This window comes from Apis laboriosa, unplaced genomic scaffold (genome assembly GCF_014066325.1).
Source record: "Apis laboriosa isolate Shangri-la unplaced genomic scaffold, ASM1406632v1 scaffold23_cov150, whole genome shotgun sequence".
Taxonomy (NCBI): Eukaryota; Metazoa; Arthropoda; class Insecta; order Hymenoptera; family Apidae; genus Apis; species Apis laboriosa.
The window spans coordinates 2,130,016-2,152,433 of record NW_025222452.1 but is presented as its reverse complement, the minus strand read 5'-3'; the positions used below and the strand labels follow the sequence as shown (position 1 = coordinate 2,152,433).

General features: G+C 37.9%; 1 protein-coding gene across 1 annotated transcript in view; it reads right to left on the bottom strand.

Annotated features, from left to right (window-relative positions):
- Positions 1 to 273: 273 nt before the first annotated feature.
- Positions 274 to 22,418, bottom strand: part of LOC122713182 (dopamine D2-like receptor) — a 132,744-nt gene continuing 110,599 nt past the window's right edge. Inside the window, exons 2-7 of the mRNA XM_043933391.1 lie at positions 12,680 to 12,789; positions 10,649 to 10,901; positions 8,869 to 8,969; positions 4,929 to 5,123; positions 949 to 1,430; positions 274 to 595 (exon numbers count right to left, since the gene is read on the bottom strand). Of these exons, the coding sequence (XP_043789326.1) occupies positions 387 to 595; positions 949 to 1,430; positions 4,929 to 5,123; positions 8,869 to 8,969; positions 10,649 to 10,901; positions 12,680 to 12,789 (1,350 nt within the window). The 3' untranslated portion in view covers positions 274 to 386. The remainder of the gene's footprint in view (positions 596 to 948; positions 1,431 to 4,928; positions 5,124 to 8,868; positions 8,970 to 10,648; positions 10,902 to 12,679; positions 12,790 to 22,418) is intronic.

Sequence of the window (22,418 nt, the reverse complement as noted above, 5' to 3'; positions counted from 1 at the left end):
CGATGATCTTTCGACAAAAGGACGAGTAAAAAGTGCACGACGATGTAATTCTATCCTTCATAAAAAGCTTCGATTCTGGCTCAATTTCGCACACGATCGATTCATCGCGTCGCGTTTTAATCTTTTTTTTTGTTTTAATTTCGCTATTTTTTTTTTTTTTCGTTTTTATTACAATCAAGAGAAAACGATCTCGTTCTCGTATTGTCCATCTACAAAAGAATCGAAGGGCACGATTACGAAAAGATATATATATATATATATATATATACATATATACCTTCAGCCGGAACAAATGTTGAGCTGTTCGATTGTCCAATTGTCTCGTTGTTGTTCCTCCATATCACTCAAGATAAAACGTGACTTGATAAAACGAAATCGAGATACGCCTAGAAGCTGACAAGTTTATGAAAGGCTTTGCGAAATTCCGGATTGAACACAGTGTAAATCACGGGATTTACGAAGCTGTTCATGTACCCTAGCCAAGAGGTCACTATGAATGCGGTGACGCCTGGTTGACAGTCGGCAGTCAGCTTCGTGCAAATCGCGTCCATGATGTTGCACGTGAAGAACGGCAGCCAACAGATCAGAAATACACCTGTAAACGTGAAACAAATTTCTTCCGTATATAAACAAACAAAAACAAAAAAAAAAAAAAAGAAATCGAAGATGACAATTTATCTATGCGTGACATCCTCACGAAGTTTCATAATATCTCGAAATATGTCTTTGCAACTGAAAGGAAGAAAATCATGAAAATCCAATAAAGAAGTCACTGCACTGATAGATTCATCAACTGTAGAATTAAGTATTAACGAACTGTTATAAAAATAAGTAGATAAATAAATTAGAAAAAAAAATCGAATAACAATTTATTCGAGCAACTTTATTCTTCAACTCGTAAGTAAACTCGTTTTCCCACCAAAACTCCCCCACCAAAATCGGACATACCAAGAACAATGGCCAACGTTTTCGTGGCCTTGCGCTCCTTCTTCGCCGAGCTTTTCTCCCGTTTCTTCTTGCTCGCCTTGTTCGCCTTGTATATGGTGAAACGCGATCCGGAGCCGGCATTTTTCTTGTCCTTCTTGCAGGTGGACGAGGCGGACATCACGCTCGGCGTGCGCGCGAGCGGAAGAGGGAGAAGGGAGACGGCGCTCTTCAGCCTCTTCAATTCCTGCTTGTTCGTTTCGCCGCCGTTCCTCTTCGTCTGCGAGGCTTGGCCGGTCGCGGCCGCGCCCTTGGCAGGCGGCGAGGACGAAGTCGAGGACGACGGGGCCGAAGCGATCCGCGGGTTCGGGCTCGGGCTCGAGTTCGTCTCCACCACCGGTTCGTGTATCACCGCGGTGCTCGCCGCACCGTCGTATCCAGGATCCTTTCTTCCCTTCTGCCGTTCTCCACCCAGTTGTGCTTGAGCCACTGCGCTGAAACGACAACTGCAATTCGAGTATCGGTAGCGCCCACATCTCGCCGCGTCCATATTCGTATTTACTCTGGACTCTGGAGGGTATCTCTTGTATCGTTAAGCTACATGGCAAGTCCATGAAAAGATGTAGCAATAGGATTCTTGTAAATTATATATATATAATATTTTGTTATATAATATTTTGTTGACAATTAATATTAATATTATGGGGATACACTATTGGTTCAAGGAAAGATGGGAAGCGAAGGAAGGATGTGCAATAGTATATTTTATATTATTATACTTTTCTTGCCATCTTCTGTGGAGGAATAGTAGAATACTCTACTGCACAATGAAACTTGCCTCGAGGGAAGCAAGTTTGCCTCCATTACTTGCATCGTGATGGAGATTGTTTGGCGTACTCGAATTTAGTATTTCGAATTTCTGCTTTGTGTACGACCGTGAGGGAGCTCTTACCGTTCGATATATTCGGATCGATCGAGATCCGGGTATAAATTGGATAACGAAAATTGAAACAGAAACTTGTAGTGAAATCGAAATTTAATATTGGTTTGACCGCTCGAGTGGGTAGAAGAACGACTCCGAGTGTAAAGCATAGTTGTGTAGCCAGAGTTGTTTCTATCCGGTTCCATCGCCCGTCCTACAGGTACTGCTTCGAGGCGAGTCTGATCGTGTAACTGTAGGTTCGCGTGAAATTACTTCTCGTAACGAAACGACACACGCGCGGCGTTTCATTCGAAACCGATCGAACAATGAGCTACCGCCGCGTGCATTAACGTACCATCCATTGGCCATGTACGGCCAAACAACAAACCCGTCCATGTAATTAAACTTGCTTGCACCGTCGATGGAAACGCTCTCGGCGATTAGTCTCAAAGACATCTCGCTGCGTGGACCACCACCATTCCCACGATACGCCGTACGTATCGATCGTACGATTAGCCGGTATGTATATCGGTATTATCATCGCGTTACATTGGGTTATCATTGGGCATCCGCTGTAACGCTACTCTTTTCGCGTCGATTTATTTTTCCGAAAAATAGAATGCGATATTCCGTACTCGTAACAATTGATTACATTTTATGAAGTGTATTTTGATCGTGGAATTATTAAGAAAGAGATTTACGATGATTCTGTGTTTCGTTACAAAAGTGATAAAGTTAATTAAGTATTCGTTTCTTGCTTCAGAACTTTTTATTTTCTTTCAAATTTTTCAATTCAAGTCAAAGTATACGTTATTGGATACGAATGGATAAACATTAATTATAATGGAAATTACGTATATCATCGATTAATTGTTAATTTGACGTTAATTTATATTTTGACAAAATTGAAATGTAAGAATTAATCAAAAATAGATACGCGGCCATATTGGTATCTCGTCCGTAACGCAGCCAACCAAAGAAATCGAATCATTTACAATCCCTTCTTCCCATTCGTTACCCATTTTCATTGTGTACGGGGAACTATATACTATCCCAAGCTTTTTCCTTTTTACTCACTTACGTTTTGTTATCGTTAAGCTATCGATCGAGGCGACGTGTCTTCCGCGTTCAATCAATACTGGTTACTACTCCAACTTGCTGGACCAGTGGACGTTCCACAAACAAACGAATCGATTTCACAGTGGACCGAGTTTATCGGTGTTTTCTTCCTATTTTTATCGAATGTGTCGGCGCAGTAATTCTTTACGCCAATGAATTATCGACTCCGTGGCCAATATATATATATATATATATATATAGAAAAAAAAGAAAAAAAAAGTTCAACCCTTCCTTTCGTCCAATTTTACGCAGGCAAATATATGATTCCAATTTTCCATCTCTCGTTTCGTAAGTTTAACGTCCTCCCTGCCGAGATCTCCCTATCTCGTTCAATGGAAGATAAAGGGGCAATTAGTCGGTGACCCGAGGAATTTTGAAAGGAAGACGGCGTTTCGACATAAAACACCGGCAAATAAGAACCGATGCTATCTTAATTCGCAGATCTAACCAATTAAGATGGAACTTTAGATCGTCTCAACTCCGCTCCGTCCAAACTTCTAACCGAAAATTCATTTCCTCCTGATGAACGGAAAAATAGTATTTTCCCCTTCCTTTTTTTCCTCCAATGTTACGCCTCCCGTTTTCAATGCTAATTGATTCCATCCACCCCTTTGTCCTTGTTCATTATTATTTTTTTTCTTTTTTTTTTTTTCTTTTTTTCACTCTCGTTAATTTGCCCGGCAAAGTTTCAACGCCTCCGCGTCTCGCCATTCTCTTCATTCGTCCAGAAAAACGGATCCACATCGGCCCGTTCTTTTTACCCTCTGCCAAGAACATTTTTAACTTCGTTCTAACCCTTGTTATACGTTTTTGCTTGGACTTATCACGCGGTGAAATTCATTAATTAGAAATTCTCGGGTGAGGAAGAGGAAATTAGGTACGAAGGATTTATATAAAAGAGAGAGAGAGAGAGAGAGAGAGAAAGAAAGGAATGGAGAGATAAATAGACTGCTGGATTTTCAGGCAAATATATATTTCTCATATTATATCTTTTTTATATAGATATAGGATGCGCAGCTACCTAAATGTCCAAAAATTATATAATCTACAAAATTCGTTTGATTAATCGATATAATTATAAACCTCAATATAATTAAATAAAGATTCAATTTACTTTAAGCAAAGAATTTTGCGAAAGCCATTAGTAAAATCATTCTAAGCGATATCCAATAATAAATTTATATAGCTTAATCTCCTTTGATTAAATTTCCTATTAAAATTAGGAAAACTTTGAAACGTTATAACTCCGAAGATACTAACTTCCGGTTAACGATCGTTAGAAGCGCGGAATCTTACCCTTTAAAATGTTTTTTTATTCATCTCGATACAACTTCCCGTTCCCGAGATATCGTCGTGTAATGGAAAACTAATTTTCAACTATTTATTTTAAACCCGATTATATCTTATTAAAATTCGGAAAACTTTAAACCGCTATAACTCTGAAGATACTAACTTCCGGTCAACGAGTGAACGATCATTAGAAGCGTGGAATCTTACCCTTTAAAATGTTTTTTTATTCATCTCGATACAACTTCCCGTTCCCGAGATATCGTCGTGTAAAGAAAAACCTAATTTTTAATCGTTTACTATCTTCCTCCTTATCGTTTACTCGGATCTCTCACTCGCGCCTTCTCTCGCTGACTTATCTCAAACTCCAGACGCGATTCCTGGAAACAGTGTACATTTCCAAGAAGAAATATAGGACGCGAGCCATTCGTAATCTTCCCACCATCTTAAATACTACGAAAACTTTAAATCCTCGCATCTCGGTAACCGATCGAGATATCGGAATGGATGAAAAAGCGTTTTCAATGGCACGATTTTCTCGAATAGATTTTCACGTAAAAATTTTTAATTCTATTTCCCGAATGATCTACCATTGTGACGTATAAAGATATAATTTTTTACGATATTAATTGAATCTATATCCACAGTCTAGGGATAAATTTGATTGAATTCTTACGCTGCTTCCTCGACGACAGTGGCCAGAAAGAACTCGGTGCTCTTATCGTTCGAGATGACCACAACAGGATCAAGGGGTGTCTCGTCCTCGTCCTCGTTGCTACCGGAAGCGGTGTTGGTCGGCTCTTCGATGCCGGGAGCCACGAGAGCCGCCGCCCCCAGCGCCGTCTCCGCAAACCTTGCCACAGAATACCCACTACGTGATCTTAGTCAAAAGCTTCTAAAAAAAAGCTTCTACACTTAGCATGCTTTTAGTATTTCCTTGGCGGCGCGCTAATCCGGCAAAAAGGGGAAAAGTTAATCTATCATGCACAAAGCGAGGCGTGGTGGTACGCTTGCGCCTAGGCTCGCGCCTACTCTCGTTCCGAACTTTGCCACGAACAAAGAACTTGGGCTTTTACTTCGTTGAATGTATCCTTCGCGATTCAGAGTGATCCTCGGGTGCCCTCGCTAAAATGAAAGTAATTCTTCTCCGAGAAGAAGGGAGGGGGAAGAAAAGTGAGAGAAGAAAAAAAAGAAAAGGTAGAGAAGAGCTGCTCTCGGAACATTTGATATTTCAATTGGCTCGCTTTCCATCGATGGAATGGAGGCCAATTATATCGAAAAAGAGCAATTTAGACTTACTTTTCGATAGGATATTTTTATCGTTTCTTTTTTTATCATCTTGTGGTAATAATAAAGTAAAAAATCTTGTGGTAAATTTTTTTAGATTTATCGGTATTTTTTCGAGATTATTGTGCGTGAATAATTTGAACGAGTTTACGAATGATCGTAATATTCCGAATAATGTAACCTTTGACATTTCAAACGAAATGTCCAGTTTCGATCGATTAATTCGAAGAGTTAATATAATATATCGAAAAAGAGGGATGAGATTCGACTTTTTGTTCACCGCCTCGATTATAGTTTTTGAAAATTGATCATTGAGAGTGTCTTTTTAATTAATCGGCATTAGTCGATGATCGAAGGGTAGGGTTGAGTAATTTTGTGCGTGAATAATATGGACATTGGAAACCGGTCTATTCCGAATAATCGGATTATCGGGGATCCGATTACGTTACAGGTTGGCAATCGGCAAATGACTTAGTATTCAGAGTTCAATCTAAACGATAGTTCCTCAAACTTTGCGTCATTTACTCGGTCATTTCACTTTCGCTTTTCGTGACCGATTACGATTTCGATCATACATTCGATCTCTCGAAAGTAATTAACGATTCTGAAATTTCTCCACCCCGACGAAAAGAATTGAAAAATCTCCGTTAATATCCTTTGATTAATCTTAAATACAACGGAATCGACGTTTTAACAACAATCTGAAATACAGATAAATCGATGTGATTGAATGTGCGTAGATTGGAGTATCAGCGTCATACGAGTTATCTCGGGTCAGGTCAGGTCAGGTCAGGAAGATTCTACGTACAGAGATGAATTTGATACAGAAAACGGATAAAATTCTTTCGTTTTAAAATTTCCAGATAATTATTGTAAAACGTTTTCCGTAAAGTGCACGTTTACGACTTCCAATTAATTTCAAATTCGATTTTCTCAGAAAAAAAAAAAAAAAAAGAACAAAACGAAGCGTTTCGAACCGTAAAAAAATTGTATTCCCCTGTTATATACCAAAGGTTCAAAGGAACACCGATAACATCAATGCGGATTCCACGTGTATGAATAGGAGAGCGGAAGCTTGAAGAAGAGGCTTGAATTTCACGGAAATTTTGGACGCAGGGCCGAGATTATGTTAAATACACGGGACCCAAGGGAAAAGACGAGCGTTGCAGCCAAAATGTGACCGTTCCCATAAACATCTAAGTCTAATTTATCGATAATGCTCGTAACACGTAACCGTAGGAAGTGACCTATAAATAATAATCAGGGCGAGCGAAAGGGTACAGTTAATACTATACAAATTACCCGTGCATCCGCGCGCCTAATTGCATTTCTACACACGCACTCACGCATACACCCCTATCCCACGTACAACGCTCGAATCTCTCTCTCTTTTCCAATCCAATCGATTCGAAACGATCCACTTGAAAATCCTTTTCATACCAACGTTCCGCCCTGACGCGAGCAATCGACGTCTAGCCATCCATAATAATAATAACAATAATAATAATAACAATAATAATAATAATAATAATAGTAATAATATCCTCGAAGAAGCGTGAAAAAGTGTAAAAGATCGAAGGGAGGAGGAGGTGTAGAGAGATCGAAAGAGATCGAATCCCCAAACCTTTCGCCGCCTAGATGAAATCTCACCTTCCGAGAGTCATCTCTCTCCCTTTCTCTCTCTCTCTTCCGGGGGAGGAAGGAGAGAAAGAGAAAGAAGAAATTGGTAGCAGTGGTATCAAATCATCTTGAAACCGACAAACAACCGAGACTGCGCTCCTTTCAATCAGGGGACGAGAAATCGGTTCTTCCTTCTGCATCGGTTCATTCTTGTCATCGATGAACGGATGGGGTCATCGACACTCGAGGGAGGGGGTACAAAAGCCGGCAATTAAAGAAAAGTTGTTGGCTATTCAAGACAAGTACACCGACACAAACGGAAATGAAGATATTATATAGAGATGCTCCAGGCTTGAATATCTTCTCACGTTCTCCTTTCTCCTCTCCTCCATCCTCTTCTTGTTTTTCTATATTCTTTTCTCGCTCTCTCTCTCTCTCTCCTCTTCTCCTCCCCACTCTCCTCTTTCAGCGGTATATTCTTGGAAGGGGGTGAGGGGAAGGCGTCAATCTCTTTTCGAAATCGTCTCGTTGGAATGCGAGAGGCGCGCGAGAGAAAATTGAAAAAAATGACTCGATGAAGGAGCACGCGACACATTCGGAATAAAGGGTGGTTCGTCTTTGTCCGCGAATCCCCCCTCCCCCCACCCTCTCCCCAATGAATTTATATTCATCCTATGTTTAAACAGCCAGCACCTCTTTGATCTGTGAGAAGCGAGAAATCGCGTTCGGAGAGATTGGATATCGATTCGTCTGAGTACGAGAAACCTGTGAGTGATCTCTGATCAGAGAAACTGAACTGTGTACATCTATCGAGATGTTGACGATGTAGACGTACGTTTTGTCGTTCGTCGAGCATAATAAAGAGATATCGGGGATGTTCGATCGATGTACCCCTCCCCTCCCCTCTCGTCTTTCGAAGGACGAAGAATTTCTTTCTGTTCTGAAGGAGACATTTAACGAATTGGAAATACGGCCTTTGTCGATTTTTGCCTTCTTCAGAGGAGGATAGACATAATATTATAAATTTTAATTTATAAATTTTAATATTATAAATAAGAAAAAAAATTTTAATATATAAATTTTAATATTATAAATTTTTTTTTTCTTTATAATTCATTTTAATTATATTTTAAGATCCTTGTTCGATAAATTTGAATTTTCTGTAATAATAATAATGATATTCGTTGTGTGCAAATTCTTTGCGATAATTTATCTGAGAATTCGATTGAAATGAATGGACAAAGGTCGTTTGTGTTCATTATTGAAACTTTCGATTGATAAGGAAGTGTTTGCGTAGTGGAAGCAAATGAATTATATTACGGAATCACGCTATTAACAATCACGATGCTTATCTCTACACAGACATGCAACAGAGTGACACATGCAAGTGATAAATACAAACATGCCGTTCCCCCGGCATTATTATCAACGAAGTATCAGCTTTGATTCCTCCATTCTCTTCGAACGAAATCAAAAAATTTCAACAAATTAATTACTTTTTATCTCTATTATTACATTAATCGAAAATTCATCTCGCATTATATAATAGCTATGCTTTTCCTTCTAACTAATTTCTAATCTACTTTCTTCACTTTCTTCCTCGACCTTCTTGGCGTCGATTCGAATGAAAAATTTCTTAAAAAATTTTTGGTAATCTGTTTTTAAAGAATTTTTAAAGAATTAACAAAGTGTATAAAATGTCGGCTCACCTGCGAGTGTGCGCTATGTTCTCTATTATGCTGCCCGGCTTAATGTCGCCCAAATTAGGCTTCCTATTGGCCCTCGCTTTCCTCGCTCTGTTTCGCAGCGCCTGGAAATGGCAAATTGTGAAATGATCGTCTCGAGAGAAATCGGGAAAAATCGGTGACGAAAAAAAAATTTTTTTCCGTGATATACCCGTAATATATCTTTTATCACTTTATCACTTTATTGTATTGAAAAATATCGACGCCTGTTGAAACATTTTTTTTTCTTTGTTTTTCTTTTTTTTCTTTTTTCTAGAATTAAATGCATAATATAATTTTTTCTTGGAAAATTTTTCGATCAATTTTAAACGAATAAAGATTGTCTCTTACGGAGAGACGGATATGATACGTTATTCGAGTATTATTAGTCGGATATTACGAATCTATTATTGTCGACAAAAGGTACCTTCGCACGATATTTATGGAAAACGATCAAAACAAACAGACAATCGAATCGAGGTTCTGAATCGGGCCTAATAAATATATACGTCTTTATAAACGAAGATACAAAATCTGGGTAATTTCGTATCTTTTCAATCTGTACGCGCAAACGGGCGCAACGATTGTTAATACCCTCCCTATTTGAACTCCGTTTCACGTAATTATTATAGCGATATTTCGCGTCATCGGAAATTAATATCATAACGAATGAAAGCAACCATGCAAACAAAATTGTTTATGTATTCCGGCCAATGTAGAATAGCGAAGCAACCGTATTTATGATTAACCGCAACGTAATCGCAAAAGCCAACATATCTGCGGAACACTTTGCTCCATATGGCGTTAAAATTATATCTACGTAATTCGGTCGAATTTTACTTGCTACGATGAAATTATAAGTCACGGTTAATCGAGCAAATAAACCGATCAATATCTTCATTTATATCCCCCTTTATAAATCACATTCACTTATTTCTCCATCCATCGTTTCTCGTATTTACTTGTTTTTCCGATTCATTTACCCACGATTTCGTTCCTTCTCTTTTCTCGATATCCCCTTTCCTCCACCCACGATTTAAGAAAAATTGTAAGAAAAATTTATTCTTAATTAAAGTTAATTTTTAAATGTCAACGCTATAAAAGAAAAGTTATTAACTCGATATCGATGATTCGTTCCTTCTCTTTTCTCGATATCTCCTTTCCTCCACGCACGACTTAAGAAAAATTGTAAGAAAAAATTCTTATTCTTAACCGTTAATGTTTAAATGTAAATATTATATAAAAGAAGTTATTAACACTAGGATATCGATGATTTGTTTCTTCTCTTTTCTCGATACCTCCTTTTCTCCACGACTTAAGAAAAATTGCAAGAAAAATTTATTCTTAACCGTTAATTTTAAATGCCAATTTTAAATGCTATAAAGGAAAAGTTATTAACACTCAGTATCGATGATTCATTTCTTCTCTTTTCTCGATATCTTCTTTCCTCCACGTACGCCTTAAGAAAAATTGTAAGAAAAATTTATTCTTAACCGTTAATTTTTAAATGTCAACGCTATAAAAGAAAAATTATTTAAATATCCTTTTTCTCGATATCCCTTTTCCTCCACACACGACTTAAGAAAAATTGCAAGAAAAACTTACTCTTGACTTCTTAATTTTTAAACGTAAACGCTATAAAAAAAATTCATTAAAAAATTGAAAACGGAATCGAGAATCTCTTCTATTCTATTCCATCCCGAAGAAACAAATTCTCTCTCGTTCTCTCTCTGTATTCGAAACGGGCGAGAAGGAGGATTCTTACCTTGAATATGTTGTAGTAGAGAAACACCATGATGATGCAAGGTATGTAGAAGCTGGATAGGCTCGAGTATATGATAAAGTCTGTATTGTAGAAGAGGCATTGGTCCGGTGTCCGGTCGGGGGTGTTATTCAAGCCGAGAACAATCGGGCTGCCGATCGCGGCAGATATCGCCCAGACCAACAGTATCGTCAACCACACTCTTCTATTGTTCTTGTGCTTGGCGTATTTTATCGGCTGGGTCACTGCTATGTATCTGCAATTCAAATTCATCCCGCGTATCGTACACTGTCCCCCTACCCCCCCCCCCTCTCCCATCCTCCCTTCCTCGCTTGATGGGCATTACGTTACCGCAAATCGACGATGGATCCACTAACACCTTGCTAACTCCCCTCCCCTCCCCTCCTTCCCCTTTCCCACGAACGGGGCTTGTTCAATTTATTATTTTCTAGCCTGATCGATGAGGATTTCGTAATGGTAAGTCTGTTTTCCCTGTTTTTCTGAGAAGAGAAGTATTTTTTTTTTTTTTTTTTTTTTTGGAAAATTTTCAATTTTGGGGAATAAATTTTTTTTAAGAGAGGGCAAGGATCGGAAGTTATCGCGATTCGATAATATTTTTAATTAAAGTGAATGAATTTAAGAAATTGAGATATTGGAAAAAATTTTATATTTGCTTCGATGTGTGTGTGTGAAAATTGGATAAAAGGATGTAACAGTGTTGTTTTGTTGTATCCAGAAAATATAGAAATTTAGAATTCAATTCGATCGAAATAATTGGTAGTTTTAACTTTAGTTTTCCAATGAAATTGTATCTCGAAATCGTGTTTCTCAAGTTAATTTCACGGGAGAGAGAAGAAAATTCCGATTTATTCCGATCGATCAAGATTGTCTAACCCCCTCTCCCCCCTAATTGCTCACGCCATCTTGCGACGAGACGAAATTAATCACATCGAATCGAGAAGCGGAAAGAAAATCATGATTAATTAAGTTAAATTACTGGTGCTTGTTCTTGAGGATTTCTGGAAGACGGATGACAAGGGACGGATTTAGATTCTCCAACTTTAAGGGAGAATCGCGGCAGGATTTTTAATAAAGTGCACCCATTTTTCCGCATCGCGACACGAATATTTTAACATGCAAATGTGAAAAACTCGGTATTAATCATTCGACTGTATCATTCGCGGATGAATGCGCGTCTTATTTTCAATCTAATATCGATAGGAATTTATGAGATGGTTTTTGATAAACAGTTCCAAAGGGACAACAAAAAGAAGAAGAAGAAGAAGAAGAAGAAGAAGAAGAAGAAAACAGAAAAAAACTGATTCGCGTTTTTGATATCGAATAAATTCTATAAATTGCTCGTATGTTAGTCTATTGATTTTATTCCAGCCACGTTTCGTTTCGGAAAAACAAACGATAGGTTTCGTAAATTTGAAAAAAAAAAAAAAAAAAAAAAAGAAAAAGAAACTACGAAACTGATCGACCTCCCTTTCGACGATAGTTATTTCGAAACCTTGACGAAACTTGATTTACAGAAATAGCAGACGTCCCTTTCAACTCTAGGTCGTTTCACAGAGCAAACTCTGGTCCTTTTCTCTCCGAGTTTCGTCCGAATTATTCGTGTCACGTAAACCGGTTAAATCAAGCTCCATCCTTTTTCAAGATTTTCGCCGCTTTCTCGACAATCCCGGCTACGTAATTTTCCCGCAATCGTGCAAAACAAATGCAATACGGGCGGCTTAGTTGTATTTTATTTTCGCAGAAGAGCTTCGAATTACGTTTATTACGCCCCCTCCTCTGTCCATCACTTTCAATCGACGTCGAGAAAACGTTCTTAAATCTCGGCTCGACCCACGAATCCGTGTGTCTCTTTTGACTTCTCCAGTTGCACGGATAAGGCAAGGTTTTATTTTAAGGGAAGGTTAAAACGATTGACAAAACGTTGTGAATGGATTTCGAAGAAAGGGATCAGGGATCGCCTCTCTTCCCTTTCCCTTTTTTTTTTTTTTTTTTTTGAAAATGGTGGACGCTCACCTGTCTATAGAGATTGCTACGAGATTGAAGATGGAACTGGTGCTGCACGTGACGTCCATTGCGATGTAAAAGTCACAGACAAAGCCGGGCAAGCTCCACGACCCGTTTACCTGAAAAATGAATGAACCAACTGTGAAGATTAAAACTCACCGCCAATCGTGCCGATTCGGATTAGCCTCCCTTGTTCTATGGATTGGGGGATCCGTTCGTTTCGTAGTCGAATTATCGATCGAACGATTCATCGAGCTCTCCGTTCATGCGAATAAACGGGTAAATGGCACAAGTATTATCAAAGAGGTGGATTCAAATTATCATAAATCTTTAAGAAGGAAAGAGATTCGATTATTTGTTCGAGTATACATAACTGATTTATATTACTCGTCTTGTTTGTCGACCATTAACTTGTTTTCTGGTTATCTGGTCAAAGTTCGATATTTCCAAAAAAAAAAAAAAAAAAGAAATAATTAATTAAAATTTCTTAATTAATTAAAAAGTTAAATTATAAACGACAACCTTATTTAAAATATATAACTCGTATAACATTTATTTTATATAATAATTTCCTCTCTGAATCACGAGTGGCTTTTCTACTTGTCCGACTATAACGCGTTTATACTACTTATCCACTTCTCGCGTGCATACATGTTCGTCCGATCCTGATTGACCCACGCTACTCCTCTCACTCTGATTACATTACTCGATTAACCATGATTTACTCGTACCTCATCATCACTTGCTCTACTACTACTACCTCGACAATATCCATTCCATCAACATAGGAATCTACAATTCCTCCACGGATTCTCGAAAAAATAAAAAAACACCTATCGGAAATGAGAAGATAAAATTGTTTTCGCTTCGAGTGTACAGACACGCGTCGAACGATCTCTGAACAATACCAAAAAAAAAAAAAAAGTAGGGAGAAAAGAGAGGGGAAAAAAAAGGAGTGTCGTTATTTTTTTTTTTTTTCAAACAAACGATATTCCGCGTTTCCGTCTTTATGCTTCCGCTTCGTCATCCGTCTTTTTATTTTCGAAATCACATCCGTGCTCGCGATAGCTCTCCTTCCGTGCGTATCTGTACCAAAGCCTGTTCCGTGATTTATTTGGAACAGCCGTGCCTCGAGTAGGAAATCGGGCGCGGTCGAAACGCGCCTATCACCGCCGGCTATGCGTACAGTGCTGTCTCCATTTTCTGTTAAACCGGCGGATTTCACAGCGTTGAATTTCCTACCTGCGTTATTATTCACCGTGTAGTGGAGGGAAGGCGTACCACCAGCCATTTCTCTCGTTTCGGTTAAATTATTCGATGCTTTCGCCGAATGGCTAAGCTATTTTTCCTTTTTTCCCCTTCCTTCTTTGCGACGTATTTATTTCTCGCAATTTCGAACGATTCGAAAGAAACTTGTCGAGGATGAAAATTTAATTTTCACACTCGCGTGTACGAGGAAATTAACCTGCCGGATTTTCAATCTCTTTATCGATCGCGTTTCCCACGACACGAACGATAAATTCTTCGGAGAGAGAGAGAGAGAGAGAGAGAGAGAGAGAGAGAGAGAGAGGGATTTGAGAAAATGGCATTAAGTTGCGTATCTCGTAGCCCGGACATCATATTGATCGAACTGCTATATTTTACGTATAAGCAGAGCAGAAACACGACCAGACTATCGATATTTTATGACATTGTTACATCACTGAAATATATAACGGCGCACTCTTGCTTTCTCAAATAGTTTTGATTTACTAACTTTCAGAGGAGCGTTATTCTTCTCTTTTTTTCTTTTTTTTTATTTTTTAAATATTGTATTTCGGTGTTTTTGCAATACTTTCCGAGCGCTTTGGATTATTTTTTTTTTTTCGAAATCGTGGAGATATATATATGTATGACGTTGAACGTAGAAATTTATAGCGCGGTAACGATTAATTATTCTTTATCAGAGTTATTCTTTCATCCATATCAATTAAACAAGGAAATTTGTACGAATGATAAAAAAAAAACAGGGAAAAATCATTGTCTGGACGCAGTTTTTATACGTAAAATATACCGAGCTCGAAATTCGTGTTCTATTTGTAAATTTTTTGAAATAATCGTAACTTTGAACGTTTTTGATGCACCGATTTGCACATTGTTACGTATCTAACAATCGAACGACACTGTATTGTTTTATATCAGTTGCGTAAACGAGTTTTATCCAATTATAACGTATAACGTGTAACTCGTATGTTTCAAAGGAAAATACATTTCTTTCTGTAAAGAGGATCTCTAGGCAAAAGAAGAAGTTAACAAACGTTTCACGTTTGTCGTTAATTCTGATCAAAAACATTTTTTTATTTCACAGACTGCCACCTTTATACGTTCGTTTACTTTTCAATACGCTTTTCAACTACGTCATTAAAATAGAAACTTTTGGATCGCTTTCTAAAATTTGTAAAAAAGAGAAATCGAAGTTATGAAAAGCGTATGAGGTATAACACCAGTGTTAAACGAGTGGATGAATAAATCTTTATAGCAAGTCTTTATGCTTTTACTACTCTTTTAATTAATTTCACGAACGAGCATCACTGGTTTAGTAAAAGTAACACGGAGATGAACAAAAGAATCGTAAAAATTTCGTTTTACAATTTGAAAAAAAAGTAACAACTCGAACTATATATATTTCAGAAAAGACAGACGTCGTTAAATTTACTTCCCCGTACGAAGAATGAAAAATTCCATTCCAATTTCTCGAATTGAATCGTCGAGTCGCATTTCTGAAGCATTCTCTCGATCATTTCAACCGCGAGTCCAAAACAGATTCGTTTTTTGGTCGAGCACCAAACTCGTTCGCTTCGTCGATTTCGACGGCGATGAGCAAATTGATCACGTAGACGACACGTCGTTAATTGCGGGGCACGATCACAAATCCCTGTGGCGTGGCCTGTACACACAGGAGTAAACATAGGTTGTAATCTTTGCGCGAAGTTGAGCCCTGGCCAAAACGCCAATAAACTATTTAGGACGAAGTAATTTAAGAGAGACGTGAGCAACTCGAACAGCTGCTCTGTAACCAACGCTTGTTATCCGATCCACATTGCTCCACTTCCGTTATCCTTATTACTTATGAAACAAAGTAATATGCAAAATTCCTTCCAACGCGTTTCGCTCTACGTACGAGGCAAAGGCCTCGTTTTAAACCTGCAAATACAGATTATTATCGCATTCCCTAATTTTCTTTGATGAATAATTACACGCTTAACCCACTTAACCAACCCCAATAAAGACACAACGACTTTAGCGAGGAATTTAGTAGAAATTGACCGTGAACTAATTATAAAACGGGACATCGTGTAACCATAACATATCGTATTCTTCTTTCATGTCGAAAATTCTCGGTATCGTTCAAATCGAATTTTCCAATCATTTCATCCGAATCATTTATCCAAATTTCCTCCCTTATTTCGTTCCATCATGATATCGTAATGCAATCGAATTTTTCCTTTATCAATCTTCAACAATTTTTATTTTTGTTAAAAATGTACGCGTATGATTGGTAGCCCACACGTGACGCGTTTATAGCACGTGTTATTAATAATATCCGGGAAGACAAAGTAGAGGAGCGACGAAAGATTACACTCGCCGCGGAAGAGGCGCGTTTTATATCTTCCAGCTTTATATTTTAACCGTATACCTTCGCATTCGAAGCCCCTTCACCTCCCTCTCCCTACCACTGGGGTTAAATGAGCCATAACTCCTCGTTGCGTGTTGCTCGGTAACGCGTCTCACTTGTCGAGAGGGGGACTCGCGTCGACGCGCTTTCTAAATAGACGCGCGCCAACAATGTCGGACAATTAATCGTCGAATACGTCGAATAAATAATAAACAATTGCTTGATCGTCTTAACGCGTCGACTGACGCGCCGTGTTTCCAACGAAATCTCCTTCAGGCCACGCGCGCCGCTGTGTTTTGACACCGATATTTTGATAATGCGAGTTATTGGTAGAATAATCTGTCGCATTATTGCTAAGGTCCTTGCCATTACATATAAACAATTCGAATGTTTGCCGAGCAACGAGTGGCACAACTATTAAAATTTCTGCCTTAATTCGTTCCAATGTCGAAAATGGAAGAGTTATGTCTTAACGAGTCGCTGACAGTCGCAAGAATAATCTGCCGCATCATTGCTAAGGTCCTTGCCATATAAACAGTTCGAATATTTGCCGAGCAACTATTAAAATTTCTGTCTTAATTCGTTTCAATGTCGAAAATGGAAGAGTTATGTCTTAACGAATCGTTAGTGATTGTAAGAATAATCTGTCGCATCATTCGTTACATTGCTAAGGTCCTTGCCACTTCATATAAACAATTCGAATATTTGCCGAGCAACTATTAAAATTTCTGTCTTAATTCGTTTCAATGTCGAAAATGGAAGAGTTATGTGTTAACGAGTCGCTGACAGTCGCAAGAATAATCTGCCGCATCATTGCTAAGGTCCTTGCCACTTCATATAAACAATTCGAATATTTGTCAAGCAAATATTAAAATTTCTGTCTTAATTCGTTTCAATGTCGAAAATGGAAGAGTTATGTCTTAACGAGTCGCTGACAGTCGCAAGAATAATCTGCTGCATCATTGCTAAGGTTCTTGCCACTCCATATAAACAGTTCGAATATTTGCCGAGCAACGAATGGCACAACTGTTGAAATTTCTGCTCCAATTTGTTCCAATGTTGAAAAATGGAAAAGTTAATAAGTCATGTAGCAAACAACAACTTTTTGTCCTGTACCAATCTCAGTTTTGTATAGAATGCTTTAAAGTTTTACATTCTAAATAATTTTTGTATTATATAATATAATATATATAATATAATTATATATAATATAAATTTATATAATATAAATATAATATATATAATATAATTATATTTGTATTGTATAACAATTTAATAATTTTATTACATTCTGTGTATCTTTCCAAATATCTACGAAGATCCTTCGTAAATGGTCGAATAAGCATAGTCAATACGTTAATCGTAAATGCGACTCGTAATGGAACGATGTTATAGTTATGGAGCAATTTAGCCGAAAAATTTTTAAAATTCGCCTGACTCTCTGCGATTAATTAATTCAGTTGTCGCTCGAATTTAGGAAAAAACTATAAATGATGGAGATAGCTTATGAAGGATCAATTGATGGAATTCGTTCATCTTAAATCGTTGGATCACGATTTAATTATTGATAAATAATTTGAAAGCATAGTTTCTATTGCTTTTTGATTTTTGATATCAATACGGTCTTCCTTCCTTCGTTCAAATGAGAATATGTTGAATTAATAGAAAAAGTCGAGGTTAAAACGACGTTTCCGCTCGATCTCTTTCTCTCTCTTTCTTCGCGCAATCAAATGATTTGTAGCCAAGATATTGTATAGGAGATTATAATTGGAAAGCATAATGGGTCAACTTACGATTATTTCAGTGAGCTTAAAGAGAGATATATATAAGCAGGAGGATAGCAAAGAGGCAGTTTCTCTTGTTAATCGTAACCTCGATATGCGAAGAGGATTTTTTTCAAGACACGTACGTGTCTCGATCGTTGAAATTTCATTTGCTGTTTAAACACAAAAACATTACGATACACGCATAATTTCAAATCACAGGGAAAGGGATAATTTGCATTATAAAGATACACGCTTGACGATATAGCTAGATTGAAATCTAGAATACAATAGGCAGAGGAGGTTTACAATAGAGGTATTTCATTATTTGTATTGTATCAGTGTACGAAGATTATTTTATATATATAATATATTTCCAGGATTTTATTAATTCTCGTAACATCAAGGGAAGATGTATTTATCTTATATCAAGAATTGATACAACATCGTTTTCACCTTAAGATATATATCGTTTTTCTTCGTGTTATTATTCCCCAATTTTATTTATACACGATAAATATTGGTTTCTTTATATAAGGTTTCGAACGGTGGGATAGATAGGAAATTAAGAAGCGAAGCGAAAATAAATTAACTCCATAGAAAGTTGCGCTTCGTGGTACTCTTGTTTCGATGTACTCCGTATAATGTACTCGAACGTCGTGTATAATACAGATCATATATGCACTACGCTTGATTGGTTGCAGAGGACGTCAAGGACACGCGGTAACACACTCGAAATTGACTCGAGCATCGATATCGAGAGTTTAAGAGACAATACCGTTATTAATTTTCCTATAAAATGCATATTCCCTCGTATTAACTTAACTTATCGTGCCAACTTGGAAAGAAATCTCTATCATCTTTATTTACAATAATATTAATAAATACGTCTAGAAATCGATAATAATTAAAACTTTCATCTCGACTCGTTTTCCATTCTTCTCTTCCTCTTCTTTCTCTCCTCCTCCGTAAAAAAAAAATTTCTCTATTTACTTCCAACCATGATCGACGAGGGGATTTTCTTTTTTTCCCAGTTCTATTATAGCGAAAAATGACGAAAAATGTTATCCTCTTATATGTACATTAAATCCGAAAACCAGTCGAAAATTCTCAAATTTTAACGAACCACTCTATTTCATATGTTCGCCAACGACCCCTGTAGATCCATCGGGAGAGAGAGAGAGAGAGAGAGGGAGAAAGAGAGCAGCTGCGAATATCGTTGTTTGATGGTCGTTTGGAAAATGAAGCCGTGAAAGTTTCAGAGAAAAACAGCGCGAACGTTGCTGCTGAAATTTAACGATGTTGAACAAGGAAGGGAAACAGAGAACGTTTATTTTTTATATATAATAAACTGAGAATCAGAATATAATTATTATTATTACGCAAAATCTCTTTGTTAAAAGAAAAAAAGTAATTGTTGATTCCTCGAACGTTCAAATAATAAATTTTAAATTTTATAATTTGCAACGTGTCGATTCATTACACGTACAAAAGAACTTTGATAATTTTATATATATATACATATATGTTACGTATATTTTAGTAAACTATAAAAAAAAAAAATTATAAAAATGAATCTTTGATTTTCTTTTTTAAATAAAAATATCACGACGGGAAAAATAAACGTGTATATATTCAAAGATCGGCAAACATAGTTTCACGGCAAGTCAACAGACGTGTTTTTTATATTTCGACATGTTTTGATCGTTATGCCCGATGAACAGATTCACGGATTACGTATGCAAACTGTTCGTTTGGACATTCATATTAAACCGGTGAATATTAACTTGTTGTCAGCTTCATTTGTACCGACTATTCCAGTTTTTCTTTCCTCCCTTTTTTTTTTTTTTTATATCTATCCGCCGGAATATTCACTTCCTTCCTTTTACACCCGGTTGATATTTAAATCGAATGATCGTTTTTCTTTGCATTCCCTATATTTCGCAAAAAAATATTTCCCGCGTAATATAACAGCACTATCCATTGATAATTTGCGATTCGTGACTTAATTAAATCGGAATTTAACCCGATATTTAACGTATCACTTTTCAACGTGCACTATATTTAAAATTCAGAAATTGAATCCGAGCGATTCGACGAAACAAATTTGCATTTTTCATACGGTTTTCATACCGTCAAATATCTCAAAAGGAGATGCGAGACGTTAGAGGACGTGTCAGTTGATCTTAACGAATAATAATCAACGCTACACTCACCCCCTCTCGGGAGAGGAGTTCTCTCTTGCTACCTTTTGCCAATTAACAAATAGGAGAATACGAAAACTTCACGACGATCGCTCTTCTTCGCGGTTCTCTGCGAAGAAGAAAAACTTACTCTCGAGAGGGAATATTCCCACCCCGAGTTTTATTCCCACGAATGAATCAGGGAAACTAAAGAAGCCCAAAAGAAGAAAGTATCCAACGATAAAAATAATCGTCGTTCTGATTCATCGTATCCTCGCAAAAAAAAAAGAAAAAAAAAAAAAGAAAGAAAGAATGAAGAGGAAAAAAAATCCTCGGGAGCAATCCTCTCAAGAATATTCCACCCCTGAAATGTACGTGGGTATCCCGACATGTAAATAGCCGTGCGAGAATTGATAGAAAGCGGAAGAGGGCGACTCTGTCTTCCATGTATACGCGTCGGCCGCGTTGGGTATCATGTCGGCCGCTTAAACGGGTAACGGCTTGCCTATTAATTCTCGTATCGAGCGGATGCTCGTACTCGAAGCGATTCACCCGCTTCGTAATTCAATGACACGCGGCAGAGGGTCGCAGGGGCGAGGGTTGCGCGAAGGCCTAAAATTGATTTCGAATTGATATAAAGGTGAGCCGACGGAGGGGAGGAGAGAAGGGTGGGATCGAGGGAGAAACAGGGGGTCGAGTTCACGTGGGTCGCGATCTCTCGCGCGCGTGGGATCGAAGGGAGGGCGAGTTTCGAGAAATTAGAGAGGGAGGGGACGGATGAACAACGGATGGATGGATGGATGGATGGATGGATCGACGAGGGCGCGAAACCCTCCTCGGAGGGGGTGGTGATAAGGGATACGGTCGTCGTGGAGTCGAACGTTGATGGGAGAGAAGGGAGGGGAAGAAATCGTGGAAACGAATCGAATTGATTGGAAGATGGAAAATCTTGTGGGGTATTATCTTGGTGGGGATGGAATCGAGAATTATTTGCAAAGCGTAATGGAATAGGCGTTTCCATCCACCGTCAAAGGGTGCATTTGAGACGGATGAAACTTTATCTCGCCGGGAATAGAGAAAAGGCGACGACGCGTACGGGTAAACAACACGAGGGTGAATTTCAGGGCCTCGTAAAATTCCGCTCAGACTCATTCCTTAGTTTCAGACGTTGTCGAGAGGTGATCGATCCAGAGAAAGTAAGGTAATTGTTGGCTTCCTGATTGTTAGATAATTGATTTCTGAAGCTTCCTCTTCGTTGCGGTTTCGATCTGGATCGCTCTTTTCGTGATAAAGTTAGCGAAGATCGGTGGTTATTAATTGAAGCGAATGTAGGGTAGTTGTTCCTCGAAAATTTTGCTGTTCTTTTCCTTTTTTTGCGAAAAGTTTCATTGCAACTGATGGAAATGTTAATTATTATAATTTGAACGACTGTAATATTAAGTAGGTATCTGGTAAAGAGATCGGGGATATCGAAAGGTTGGGAAATGAAGTTTTACTTTTCACGATAGAAGAGAAAATAACATCAATGAACGATTTAATATAGGGTTGCCTGATCGAAACTTGACACGTGGGTAAAAGTGGAAGTTGTTATTATTTTTAAATTCTCTGTGTCGATCCATCGACAAAGGATAATCACTAAACTATGCGTTTATTTAAAGTTCTGATGTTTTCCATTGCTATTTTTTTCTTTGAAGCGCAAAGTTAAATAAACGAAAATTTATTTCGTTCTTTTTCTTCCTTTCTCATTTTCATAGCGTAAAATAATTTTTTTAACGATTATCAGGAATTAACCCGAAGAAAACTAAACTAAATTTTTGTTCGAGACAAATTTTTTTCGATAAAAACGTCGTCGCTCTCGTATTTTCGATTTTCATTTCGCACACTCTACACACGCGTGCCGTGAATTACGAAAATTCTATCGCTTATTTCTTTCGAGGAGACATTTTATCCACGTGATTACTTAGCGTGACTTCGACTCTCTGAAAACCGAAAGAATCCATCGACGCCCAGTGGCGGAATAAAAATTCTTAGCGGTGTTTCACGGCCATTGCGAAAGTAATGGACCATCCTACCATCACCCAGAAATTCCAAGCCGACATTAAAAAGCCATTAAGTCGGTTAACGTGGAATTCCTTGATCCACGATTT